Source organism: Orbicella franksi, chromosome 9, assembly GCF_964199315.1.
Source record: "Orbicella franksi chromosome 9, jaOrbFran1.1, whole genome shotgun sequence".
In the NCBI taxonomy this organism is placed as follows: domain Eukaryota; kingdom Metazoa; phylum Cnidaria; class Anthozoa; order Scleractinia; family Merulinidae; genus Orbicella; species Orbicella franksi.
Window position 1 is genome coordinate 9,083,065 of NC_138153.1, and position 13,754 is coordinate 9,096,818.

Sequence of the window (13,754 nt, forward strand, 5' to 3'; positions counted from 1 at the left end):
TGAAGGAGCTGCTTAGATATTTTGAAGTTCCCTTTGCTTCAAAAGATCGGAAAAAGAATTTGGTAGTTTACCTATCCAAATTCTTATAAGGTTGTGAACGTCGCCGTTAGGAAAACAAGTTCGCAAAATGTCTTCTTCAGAATGTATTGGGCGTTGTAAATACGGCTTAACAATTGTTTTTTTTCTTTTTACTGAACTAAGTGAACGAAAATGGTTTTAACAGCGTGAAGTAATTGTAAATATATTGTGGAGAATCGCAGAACTTTGTGTTGCTGTGTTAAACTAGTAGCACTGTCAACTTTATTTGCCTTCTTACACGCCATCGGAAACACAGCGAGTAGAATAAACATTGAATTCCAGGCGCCCATTCTGTTATTTTTGCTTGTTTTTTTGCTCGCCGGAACTATGAACTCCCTATTGACACATCGCGGTGTAAACCTGCACCAAATTTGCATAGATTGAATTCGCTGAAGAGAATTACTTAACCAACAATGCTGGTATTAAGAGATAAACGCTATTTCAAAGAAAATGAAGCCAAAGATAGAAAGTATATAATTCAGCATAAAAATCTTGCAGTCATTGTTATTGCAACTTTAAAACAACGCGGTAAGAATGTCCGTGACATGCTAAAAATAACTTAGACATTCTAGCGTGCTACAATGTAGACGACTCAAATCTACATTTTCTTTAGATTCTCGCTACAGCTGACGTACACTAGTGAACAATAATTTTTCCTTTTTAGGCATTAAATTATGTGATTAACGGTTCTAGTTGTTAAATATGAGTGTCCTTTTACATATAGTCCAAACCTTAATTATTTAACTGAATTTTAGAAACAGCTTTTAGGCCAGGCAGAAGATAACTTAAACTGCAGCCGCTCATTTTAGATTATAAATTCCCAATTGGAAGAATATTTCGTAAATTTAAGACTTTTCATGCCCTATCCAGCGCAAAAAGTACGTTTTGAGAATATTTGCTTCATAGTAATATTTCATGAGGGAAACGTAAGAATTTATGTGGGAAACTTAGGAACAATAATCGGTGCAAAACTGTGTTACGCAAGCTTTCGCGTCTGAATATTAGCTATGTTGATCGTACTCCTGTAGTTCCAAAAGGTTAGTGCCCAAAGTTTTTTTTCCTGTTCCCGGTACACTAGCCCTAGTACTAAACATAGATATTGGTCAGGGCTCCAGATCACGTTATACTTTTGAGAAACACTCCTTCAACCAGCAGCATGCCCGCTAAAATTTTGCGAAGGTTCTCTGTATGGCATTTTCAAAAAATCATAATTAATTTTTCTTGTGCCCGATTTTAAATATTTTACCGTTAATCGAAAGAAAAAACATGAAATAAAATTATCTGTCAGTTTTATTGTAATTGAAGAAAAGCGGAATTTTTCAGCTCCTTCAGCGCAACGCCTAAATTTGACTCGAAACAGAACGGTTTCTACGGTTTTGGACCGTACTCGGAAATCGTCGCCAGAAATATTGAAAAATAGCACTTAAAGCCAAATTATTGCTATTTTTATTTATCATATGGACTAACTGTCTCACACAGAAAATTTGAAGAAATTCTGTTTTCGGCCGAAAATCGAGTGGTCGGTTCTTACACGGACAGCCTCTTAAAGCCTTATTTCTCAAACACGTCAAAAAGACCAAATCACCAATCACTACTGAGATCACCAATATTTCAAGCACTATATCTCCGCTGGGTTTTAACCAAATGTTGACAAATGTTGTCAATTATCTAGGAGATAAACGAAAAACATTTTCAATTTTTGAAATGGTTTGCCTGTTAGTCGGTTAATATAGTTAATATTACGTAATATAAGCAAACGTTTTCACCATTTTTACGGGGAAAAAAGCCCCTAAAAACATCGTTTTCTGAGGTTTTCTTTGTCACCTGGACAGCGCACTTATCGCCAGGCTGAACTTTATTCCATACATCTCGAACCATTCATTAGTAAGTTATTGTGCTTATAACGAACACCATACTTAAGGAGTTGTTATTCATTAACTACTGTGACATGTAACCTGGAAAAGTTCATTTTTGAAGTTAGACCGCGGACTCCTTGAACGTGTGCCAAAATTGTCCCACAGAGTTTCTTTAAGAGATATATTTTGAAGGTATAAGACCCCCATAAGTGTTCTGTTATATAGCTGGGGTTAATTGCAAATTAATGCAAGAGGCGTGAGAGCGGCCGACAATTTCTAAATACAAATAAAGTTGCCTCGGAAGTTGCCTATAATAACCACCGAAAACAATTTCTCAAGGGAACTCGGGAAAATAAATTTCAAAGCTCAGAGAAATTGTGCAAACACGGGTAAAATTTCATCGTCATTTGGCATTTCACCAATTACTTTCAAGTGTTTTTCACGTGAACTTCAAAATTTATTTTCCACACTTGAGAAGATATTTGAAACAGTCGCTCAGACATTTGCGATCTGTGTTTATAATCACGGTGCAATTTTTATTCCTCTTATTACTCGATCTTCTGGTGGATTCATTTTTATTTTTTCTTGTGACACAGGCACACCGGTGAAATGTACTTTCGACAGCGGTCTTTGTTCTGGATGGTCCCAGGCCACCTCAGATAGATTTGACTGGACGGTTCAAACTGGGAAAACACCTTCACGTGATACAGGACCTTCAGCTGACCATTCGGGTTCCGGTAAGCTATATTTAGATATCCTGTAGAGCTTCGGATTTGTTGTTATCCTTTGAAAGAGAGGATGAATGATAAGAGAGTCTGGTAAAACAGTTGTGTCGTTTGCAATTTGTCGAAAATTTCACTCTTAAATTAAACTCTCCATATGGTTTAATAAATGACCACTAGTATGTGAGGGAAAATATCATGGTCTCTAGAAGGTGTGTCGTAACAATAAAATGAAAACAACAAAAATAAATATACATTTCATTGTTATTTTTTCATCAAAGGTAAATATATTTACATCGAGACATCATCTCCACGCAAGCCCGATGACAAGGCTGTTGTCATTTTCAACGGGTATACAGGCGGGCCGGCTTGTCTATCCTTCTATTATCACATGTATGGTAAGAATGTCAATCAACTGAACGTGAACCTTGGAGGTACAAACGTTTTCCAGAAGAGCGGGCCTCAGGGAAATCAATGGAAGAAAGCTGAAGTGTCGATCAATGGACGTGGAAATGTTCGTATATATTAAACTCTACTTCATTAAGACATTTCTGAATCTCAAAACACTTAGTACGCATAGGCTTAAAGTAAGTTAAAAGAGAAAGGTTGGCCAGTTATAATCTGACCGGTTATAACTTTTAATTTAAGGAGATATATAATTGATAAGATACATTATACCCAGCCACTTTACAAGCCCTTAACTGTTGGCCCATGATATGTTTTCGAAAATAGTGTAGCTATGCTATGTTTGATTTGCAGCAAGTGGCAATGCGAGGGTACTATTTAACATCAGCTATCTATTAAATGAACTAGGTTAAAGAAATGCGATAATTCTGATGATATATATTTTTTTGTCCTTCTATGACTTGAAGTAAGTAAGATATAAAACCATATATACAGCTTGTAATTTTGTAAGGTTTAACGGTAAGGGTATGTGCCAAGGACGCAAACAGCGTGAACGCAATTTAAACAGAATAGTGCTTTGCATAATTCAGTACCATTTCTATCCATTCGCAAGGAGAAAATTGAAAATAAAAGTTGCATAATATTAATTTTTTCATCAATTTTTTTTAGATTGAATTCGAAGGAATTCGTGGAACCAGCTGGAGGGGCGACATTGCTATTGATGATTTCTCTTTAACTGGGGGTTCATGTAGAGATAGACGTGGAATCACTCCACCTCCGCCAGTAAACCCAACACAACGTCCTTCCTCAGGTAAGTAGTTATAAGCAATGGGCTAGCTTGTTTGGGTCACCATACCGCTATTATCTTAAAGTTTATATAAGTTGCAACCAGCAAAATGGGGACTGACTAACAAAAAAGCCAACTGGTCATACTAGCTCCCTAGTACGAAATTAAGGGTGCGTTCCTTTGGGGTGATAATTGCTGTTGAAATTGTTGTTGTTGCTGTTATTGTCGTAATTGTAATTGTAATCATTATTGTAGTCGTTGTTGTTATTGTTCTCGTTATCATTGTTTGAAGACGGAATAACTGAAAACCAAACTTAGATATCTCAAGGCCACCAAAACTGGCTACTTACAATAAGTTATCAGCTAAATGGTTTGACCTTTACATCAAGGTAATTGCGGAAAGAAGCCCAGTGTTGGCGTTATCGATGGAACTAAGACTATGAATAGCAGTTGGCCTTGGCAGGCAATGCTTCGAACAACGTCTGGGTTCTCATTCTGTGGTGGCTCACTAATAGCACCTCAGTGGGTAGTGTCTGCTGCTCATTGTGTCAAAGGAAAGTCTCCCAGTAGCCTTACAATCAGGTAAGATAAATGTAACAACATTAATTTCCAAACGACGCCGTTTTTCTTGGATTCACGTTCTTTGCAATTTTATTGCACAGTTGCGAGACAAGTTTAACGAGACGTTGCCCAATGTAACAACAACAACAACAACAACAACAACTTTATTATGACTCACATATTTACAATTTTACAGAAATATATAAACATTAAGTTAAAAAAAGCTTGACAATAGCAACAGCGCAAACCAGCAGGTAGCCTGGGCTAATCTAGGCGGGCCACATCTATATTTATATTAGACCATTAATACATAAATAAGATTGTTATGCAACTACTTATAGAACGATTTACGAAACCGTTTAATACAAGTACATTAACATATTTTGATTGAAGCTAGGAGCTATGATTTACTAGAGATAAACTAAACTATGGGTTGAAATTAATCAGTAACTAAATTTAAGAACTTGAGTCGATTGTCAGGGTGTCGACTTCAACATAGTCACCCCTATCTGAAAGAGTTTCAAATAAAAATCTACGAATTTTTTTCTTAAAGATTGGTTTAGATAAATCTCTCCAGTCTGGAGAAATTTGATTCCATAATATCGCTCCAGTTCTCAAAAATTTCCGGCTTAACTTCTTTCCGAAGATAACCGCTGAAATGAACATGTCTCAGAACGTTTTCGTTACAGCAATCGTTACTTGATTCTAAGTTGCGCAACACCTAACGAAAACGTTGTAAGACTATTTCATTTCAGGGGAAATTACACGGGGGATTTTTCGTGTAACTTATGTTGCCACAAAATTGAGAGACTAGTTGCAAGAAAAATAACCTAATCTAATATACCCTTAACATTGCCAAGTTTCCAAACCGTTTTACATGTTCCGAGGTAATTTATGCTAGAGAAGGTAACTGAAAGAAAGACATAGACATAGACATACTTTATTTAACGTGGACAAGTACACACTTAGCTGTTCGCTAGTTTCCAGGTGTTCCACGATTTCAATTAAGTAATGCACAACATTATAGGAGCTTAAAAAAAAAAGGTATTTACATCAAGCTAATTTAAAGATCACTTAAAAAAAAAAAAAAACCGAGCTAAAAGCGATAAAATATAATTGGAGTGTATTAAACATGAAAATCAGTTTGCCGAATCTTTTTCAAAAAGTCTTTTGAGCCTGCCATGGAACGAATATCGCGAGGTAGCATATTCCAGTACTTTGCTGCTGCATAACGCCACGACTTAAGACCATATCTGGTAGTGTTCACTTTAGGTATGGAAAGATTAAAATTTCCGCGAAGATTGTACGCTGTTCTCTTCCCAGTTGTAAGATTTTTGAAGCTGGATGGAGCCCTGCCTTGAATAATATTGTTCACAATCAGTAACATGTCTTGAGTGCGACGATTTTCTAAGGTTGATGTTGATCCGATACGCGCTAAGAGCGCTTCGTACGTCGAGATCTTGTCGCTGTACACAAATCTCAAGGCCCTCGCATTTGTTCTTTCCAGTTTTTCTATATTCCTTCGTCCACAGTGATACCAAACCTGACTGCAATAAGAAAAATATGGTAAAATAAAAGCTCAATAAAAGGATTCCTTCGTTTTGCAAGGTAGAATGTTCTTTAACCTGCTTAGAGCATTTATTTGGCTCCCCACCTTGCGACAAATGTCCGCAATGTGTGAATCAAATTTTAGTTTTTCGTGTAAAGTTATGCCCAGTAGTTTTATCTCCTTGGATACTGGAATCTCTTTGCCCGCACATTCGATGCTAATGCCACACTGATTAGCATTTCCTAACACCATGGCGTTATATTTTGTCGGGTTGGCGATCATTCCGTTTTGTTTAAACCAAGAGGTGGCATTGAACAGATCTTGGTTAATCATGTTTTCTACTGCGCGGGGACATTCGTTTGAAGCATGTAAATTGGTGTCGTCTGCAAAGCTTAATAGAGGGGTCCACAATAGGGATGTCAAATCCCGCTTTCCCCCCAATTCTTTCCTGTTGATCCCGCCATCCCGCCCTTTTTTGCCTGAAAATCCCGATCCCGTCCACTTTTCAAATACAGTTCTGCGTTAATTATTAATTTAATAATTAACACAGAAACCTCTTAAAAATAGATATCGCATAAAAGATCACAAAAGGATTCAAAGGGTAGTAGATAAGTAAGCACAAATGATTATAACGTTGCTTTCTGTAAACGGTTTTCTGTTTTGTTTTCTTCTGCCCATGTATCAGTGAAAGAAAAAGATTGTTCATTTCCATGGAGATGGTAAACAAACTTGACAGTTTCCTTCAAGGCTTTCAGCATCTTCATTTTCTTTGAAATCTGGGCTCAGAACTTTTCTTTTCGAATGAAGGCATTCCTGCTCGCACGTCCTTTTCGTAAACATACATACATACATTACTTTATTTACCCTCGGATTTCAGAGTACCTTATGCAGCTAATATCTCCGTGCATTTAACCATCAGATGAGAGATAGGCCACCACACCGGGAACTACATCCCCTACTCTTTTCGATCAGTGTGTGGGTTCATTTACATCCCACAGAATTAGTGGTGAATAAGGTGTGAATATGGCGACGCAATTTATAATGTCGCTTATTATATGACTGTGTCTCACAAGGACTGGGAACTACCGAACTCACGAATTTGATTGGCTGAAATCGATATTGACCGCGGTCTAGATTTTCCCATCTAGACCGACATCTAGACCGGTTTCATTTTGCGTTGAAAAAGTAGCAAACTAAAATACAAAAATGTTCACCGTTTTCTCTGTTTTCCTCTCAACCATTTATGGAAGTGCCAAAAGCCTGACAACAACAAAAAAAGTAAAGAGGACGAGCAAATTTCGGCAGGTTTAAGTTAAGCCCATCTCTGTTTGCAAGCAAACCAGTTCTATTGAACGAATTAAAGTTTTCTCCTTTGCCATATAATAAACATCTTATTAACCGAGCTAAGTCGGTCTGTATGGGAGAATCTTGACCTCGGTCGTGTGTACAGACCTCACTGCGTTCGGTCTGTATTCACAACCTCGGTCAAGATTCTTCCACACAGACCTCCTGCTCGGTTAATAAGAGCTAAATAATTCGTTCGGTAAATCGTTATCACCGCCATCCGGTGTGGCCATCGTGGCCAAAACAAGCCAAGCGCCCGGTCAAGCGCTCTGGAAAAGGTCGAAAGATTAAGAAAAACTAGAAAGGATCGGGGGCAGAGGGGTGGTCAACATTACAGGCGCAAGCGTCGAAAATGTCGGAAATGGATAGCCTCTATAGCTTGGCGATTTTTAAGCAATTTGAGCGCGTTGAGAAAGCGGCGAAGTCGCGATAACGAGCGCCAAAGCCGCGAGGAGCCAATGGACAGATGTCATTAAAATCAGAGACCAACACAAATGATCGAAATAGGACTCAAAGACCTCATACAGTCTCATGATACTAACGTAATCAAGCGATAATGGATACGTTTGACAGAACCTGACAGGGTAGAGAGCCGTTGCTATTCATTAGAAACCTGACACAACTATGATATGCACAAAAGGTTCATTTCTACCAGCTTGCGGTTTTTGCGCTGGTCAATTTACGAGGTCATGTAAGAATTTAAATCCCGTATCCCGCTCTATTCCCCTAGCGAATTCCGCATCCCAACCCCATAAAAACACGAAATCCCGCTCCCGCTCGTAATTGTAATTCCCGCTTCCCGCCCCTGTTTTCAACTCAAATCCCGAATATCACGGCGAAAAAAAGCCAAATCCCGCATCCCGCCAAACCTATTGGGGACCTTCTTAATAACTGAAGCTGCTCTCGTTTATAGCATAGGCCAAATCGTTCACAAAAATATTAAAAAGAAGCGGTCCTAATATTGACCCCTGGGGTACACCACTACGAACGACATTCCACGATGAAAAACTCGTTGGTAGCGATGTGAGAGGTAACTCTGAAGGAGGGACCAGGATCTTTCATCCAGTCCGTAAAATCTAAGCTTTTCCAACAGAAGATCGTGAGGGATACAGTCGAATGCCTTGCTAAGGTCCAATGTAGCAGCACCAATAACGTGGCTTTGATCAAGTTTTTCTTTCCACTCTTCGGTAAGTGTTAATAACGCCGCAGAGCAGCCATGCAATTTCTGATACGCGAACGTATAGTCGTGGAAAATGGTATCAAAATAACTACTCATCTGAGTATGGACAATGCGTTCAAACACTTTGTCGAATGCGGGCAGCACGGTGACAGATCTAAAGTTTGCTTTGTCCAACACGCTGTCCTTTTTGTGTAAAGGTGTAATCTGACCATACTTCCACCCTTCGGGGACTTCTGCCATTGCAATAATAGTATTTATAAGATCACTTAGCGGCTCAGACACTGATGGTGCCGCTGCTTTGACTGCGCGTGGCGGAATTAAGTCATATCCCTGGGCTTTGTTTGCCTTGATGTCGTTGAGTATTTGCCTTACTTCGTGGTGATTTGTAAAACGAAAAGTAAAGCTCTTACTGGCTATACTGTTCGTAGGTAAGCGAGAGGCATGTGACTGATATTGGAACGGAGAGTATGAATCGATTGTTAACCTATCGGTGATATTTGTAAAATAGTCATTAAAAATCTCTGCTACTTGAGCTTGATCGATAATCGTTCTGCTATTTTCTTTTAAAATGATCAAATCGCTTTGCGCACGTTTCTTTGTGTGTAAAAGAGGACGTAGTGACCGCCAAAAAGCCCTGTAGTTTCCAGCACGTGAGCAGCACAGATAATCGAAATGTTTAACAACAGACTTTCGCGTCATCGAGACCACGCGATTTCTTAACACTCGGTATGCTTCCCAGTCGTCTGTTTTCCTTGTTTTGTTAAATTTTCGTTTTAGACTGTTTCGCTTCCGAATGGCCTTTCTTATCTCCGGTGTAATAAATTTGGATTGGCCTGAAGCCGCCTTACGCTTTCTCATTCTGATGGGTGCATGATCGCCAAGCACATCGGTATACATCTTTTCCCAAGCCCAACAGATGTCATTGATGTCTTCGAACACATACGCCACATTAAACGGCACACATGCAAGGTCCTTATTAAAAGCATACGCATCGAAGCTTTTAAAACACCTGCCTTTCGTAAAGACGGTCTCTGGTTTGGATAATTTCTTGTTAAGAATGGTGTAGACCAGTTTGTGATCACTCAGGCCTGTCTCCATTGCTCCTGAATTTAATGCAAATGTCGGAGAATTTGTTGCTATAATGTCTAAGCAAGACTCTCTAGAAATTGAAATCCTTGTTGGCTCATTTATGAGATTGTCCAAGCCGTAGATGTCACAGATATCCAAGAAAGCTCGACCTTGTTTCCCGCTGTCTTGTGGTTTTAGAATATCGCAATTGAGATCTCCCAATCACAACACACTAGCTCGGTTTGAAATCGCTGCGTCTAAAATTTCGCACATGTCGCTCGTAAACGTCTGGTTGTTTACTGACGGTGGTTTGTAAACATTAAGTAAAGACATAAGTCGCTGTCCAAGCTGAATGTCGACGAGTATTGCTTCCACTGCTTTGCTTCTAATTCTCACTTGGCTTGAAGGAATGGATTTGCGAACATACAATAAAATACCTCCACCGCCTTTCTTACGATCCTTACGGTAACATTCATATCCTTTGACCGCGAACTGGGAATCTGGAAATGATGCACCTATCTTCGTTTCTTGTAGACACAAAATGTCGAACGTTTCGATCCAGTCCTGAAGTTCACAGAATTTTCCGGCGAGAGCGTTTATGTTGAAACTTCCAATAATAAAGTTCTTACGGTATTTGCATACCGTGCAAAGTGTCGAAGAAGTCGCTATTCGCATCGTTTAAATGCCCATGATCTGAAAGTTCGCTTGAATTAAACGAATCGAAGAATGAATCGCTAAACTGTGGTAGAGAACAAGTCAAACATTTCCAGTCTGCTTGAAAGTTGTGAAGTTTTTTAGTGTCGTCCCTTCGTAGCCCCACACACTTGCCGTGACAGCTTCTTTTGCAGCCTTTGCACAATATGGCCGCCTGATTCTTCCTGACAGTCTTGTCGCAAGAAGAACACTTCGCCTTTGCGGTCGGGCCCGGGTTTGGCTCAATATCGTGATGTAGGGCAACATCTGAAATCCATAAGCACATGTATCCATGTTTGGTCCATTTGGTTTGAGCTGTCCTGATTCTGAACTGGTTTTGAGTCGTCGCTCGCTTGAAGACATTCGGTTTGTTCGACGATACGGCGCTCGAGTTTAAACTCTCTAATGAGTAATTAATTATTGTTGGTGAATTCTTTTCGACTCCGGTTTTCCATGACACAAAGATACAAAATAAGAATATAGCAGAAATAAAGCGATTTAAGCGACTCGCTTGCATGTCTTCGACCAACTTCATAGCTCCCTTTTACGGCCAGGTTTACCCTTGTCAGTGTTCTCCTTTGAGAAAGACTGTGGGAAAAATATAATTTTAGTTATCTTTTACCTTGTAGAATGGGTGCCCATATGAGAGACGGTAACGTTGGAACTGAGCAGGACTTCAGGGTTGCTAAGATCATATCCCATCCAAGTTATCACAAGCCGTTAACTTACAGTCACGATATTGCTCTGATAAAACTTGAGAAGCCAGCTCTCCTGAACAAGGCCGTCGGACTGGTGTGTGTACCAGATGGAAATAGTCCAGCCATGCCAATCGACAGTTCAAGCAAGAAATGTTGGATCACCGGATGGGGCAGACTGGCTTCCGGTGGAGCCACACCTGACAGACTGATGCAAGCCTCAGTGCCTCTTGTCTCAAAGGCCAGGTATTAATTATTATTTCTATGATTTTTTTTTTTTTTTTTTTTTTTACGTTTCTGAATATTATTCCATTTCATAGTGTTCAGTCGTTGGATATTCACATGGGCATAAAGTTAATGTTATAGCTGGTTTTCACATGACGTCACTAAAATTCAAACTACAAAACTATTGATCTTCCCGAGATTTTACTTTAATGATCATGTATAAGAGCAGCTGAAAACTACTATTCATACAAATTTTCGCTCCAAATTGGTTCTTGGTTTTGTGATACATTACGCTTGAATTTCTAAGCTTTTACGTGACGCCGCATTTACATGACGGCCAAGAGAGCTGTCATGATGGTTAAAAAAGTGACTTATTTCGGGGAATTTGGCCTTCTGAACTGTTCATGCCTTAGAAAAGGTATTATTTTAATGTTTTAGAGTTCCTCGAGGGATAAATTCACGCTTTTGTAGCAAAACTCAGTGACAGATATTTCTATTGGTTTCCGGCCGCCATGTTGGTGCCCATACGGATGGGCACCAGCATGGCGTCTCCATACAAATCTCTGTAAATTTGGGTAAAAAATTTCTCCGCATATCTTGCGTAAGAAAAATTGCTGTGACCAGAATCTTGGCGAGAGTCTTTGCATATTTACCTTCTTTCATTTCCCAGATTCTGGACTTGATCTACTGAATGGTTTTGATTTTTATTTTGATCTATGTTGAATGGCGTGACACTGAAAACCAGCACTTTTCAACAGGTTTGATGAAATTAATAACATTAAAATCAAAAGTCAACTTGCACTTAGAATTTGTTCTATCTCCAGCATTCAGTTAATTTGTGTCATACCTTTATTCGAGCTAAAAACAATAACTTCTTATATTCATGATTAGGTGCCTCAAGGGCTATCCTAACAAGATCCATGACTCCATGCTGTGCGCAGGGCTGGATCAGGGGGGAGTTGATGCTTGTCAAGGTGACAGTGGTGGTCCACTGGTCTGTGAATACAACGGTCAGTGGTTCCTTGAAGGAGCCACCAGCTGGGGCCATGAATGCGCTGGTCCTATCAAATATGGAGTGTACGCCAAAGTACGCTACGTTAAAAGTTGGATTAATCAGACTATGAAAAGCAACTAACTGAGAATTTCTCCGGTTTCGGTGTGATGTTTATTCAAATAAAACTTACCGAAACATAGTACGAGTGTGTGGCTTTTATTCCGTTGTTGTGCCGTAACTTTCATTAACAATAGGACCAGGGTCCGTGCTGATGGTAATTCATTGTTTCCGCGAATATAGGCACTAGTTAGGATAGCCTTGGCAAGAAAGCGAAATGTGCGAAAAGATTACACGTCGCGAAAGACGAGGTCTTCACCTTCACCTAACTCCTTGCGCAAGAGTGGCGCATAAGGCCTCACCATAGGGGAGGTGAGAGGGTAAAAATATTAGATATAGCTTACAAGCACGCGTAAATTGGGGAAAGAGGCAGATAACCTGAGTAAATGCGCATGTATAGGCAAGGGAGGTCAATATGAACTTAACAGTAATCAAGCTCTACTTATTGGGAAGATAGGAGCACGATAACTTTGAGCGCAAGCGAGTGTCCTGGACATTTTCACAATGACAATAGCGACTTGTTCTTCTTTTTTAAATCGTTAAACTATGTTTAAATGCTGTTGTTTTTAGTGGTCGATGTACTTAGCTACACCCAGCTAGTTTACAGGCATGCCATGCACTTAAACTGCAAGAAACAAATATATCAACTAAGCATGATAGTCTTTCAAATCCCAACTGGCAGGAGGCAAACTAGTTGGCTATTTACAAGTATGACCGAGGAGTTGATCCAGGGTCTACCGAGAAAGAACTGCATCATTTGTAATTTATTCTATTTGTTATTTTTTATATCAATAGCCAAAAAGAATAAAAAAAAGAGAGCAGTAGTTTGCTTTAGGTTAACAGGTCACCAGGGGCCTTTTCTTTGCTTGATTAAAAGAAACTGTACTCCTGCAACAGTTACTGACATAGGTACCAAGCCGGCGGTTGCTTGTGGATTTGAACATTAGTTGGCATTATTTGACATGCACAACATTATTCAGGGTCATGTGGCTACAACGGCTTAAGGTATAGATGCAAGATAGCCGGCGGATAATAATCGCCAAGAATACACCCGTTGTTTGGCACTTTTAAACTTTCCCCAAGATTGTCAAAAAGCGATAAAGCACAAGGGGGTTGCATTCAAGAATAGCCAAATGTTAGGTCTGGATATAATGAATTCGTGTTTGACTTTCATGTAAAGGAATACATTTCTGCTCGGTTACACCAAGGTGATATTGAAAATATCTGGATAGGCTTGCGGCATCAGGCAGCATTTTCAAGTTTTTCACTATACGGACCTCCCAGCGGGCAAATAACATGTATTTCCAAGAGCCCGAGCTGGATATGAGATGATAGATAGATAGCCAACGAGGCGCGTAACGCCCAGTTGGCTATAATCATATCCACCATGCCCGAATGGAATAATTGTTGTATTAAAAACACCTCCAAAAATATTGAAAACTGAAACCAATGTAACTTGATTGCTGTATCATAACATTAT

The 13,754-nt window shown here is 39.5% G+C and overlaps 2 protein-coding genes across 3 annotated transcripts in view; one reads left to right on the top strand and one right to left on the bottom strand.

Annotated features, from left to right (window-relative positions):
* Positions 1–13,671, top strand: part of LOC145498353 (enteropeptidase-like) — a 29,148-nt gene extending 15,477 nt beyond the window's left edge. For both annotated transcript variants that reach the window (XM_081478275.1, XM_081478276.1), the window contains 6 exons: positions 2,531–2,671; positions 2,938–3,170; positions 3,731–3,872; positions 4,238–4,430; positions 10,873–11,184; positions 12,055–13,671. In XM_081478275.1, coding sequence (XP_081334401.1) covers positions 2,531–2,671; positions 2,938–3,170; positions 3,731–3,872; positions 4,238–4,430; positions 10,873–11,184; positions 12,055–12,298 — 1,265 coding nt within the window. In that variant the 3' untranslated portion in view covers positions 12,299–13,671. The remainder of the gene's footprint in view (positions 1–2,530; positions 2,672–2,937; positions 3,171–3,730; positions 3,873–4,237; positions 4,431–10,872; positions 11,185–12,054) is intronic.
* On the bottom strand, positions 5,767–9,580 carry LOC145497335 (uncharacterized). The gene is made up of 2 exons (XM_081477160.1): positions 8,051–9,580; positions 5,767–8,020 (listed from the first exon to the last, which is right to left on the bottom strand). The coding sequence occupies exon 1, from the start codon at positions 9,578–9,580 to the stop codon at positions 8,258–8,260; it is 1,323 nt and encodes a 440-aa protein (XP_081333286.1). The 3' UTR covers positions 5,767–8,020; positions 8,051–8,257.
* Positions 13,672–13,754: the final 83 nt, after the last annotated feature.

Coding starts and splice junctions, on each gene's coding strand:
- LOC145497335 (XM_081477160.1), bottom strand. CDS start 9,580: ATGGAGACAGGCCTGAGTGATCACAAACTGGTCTACACCATTCTTAAC.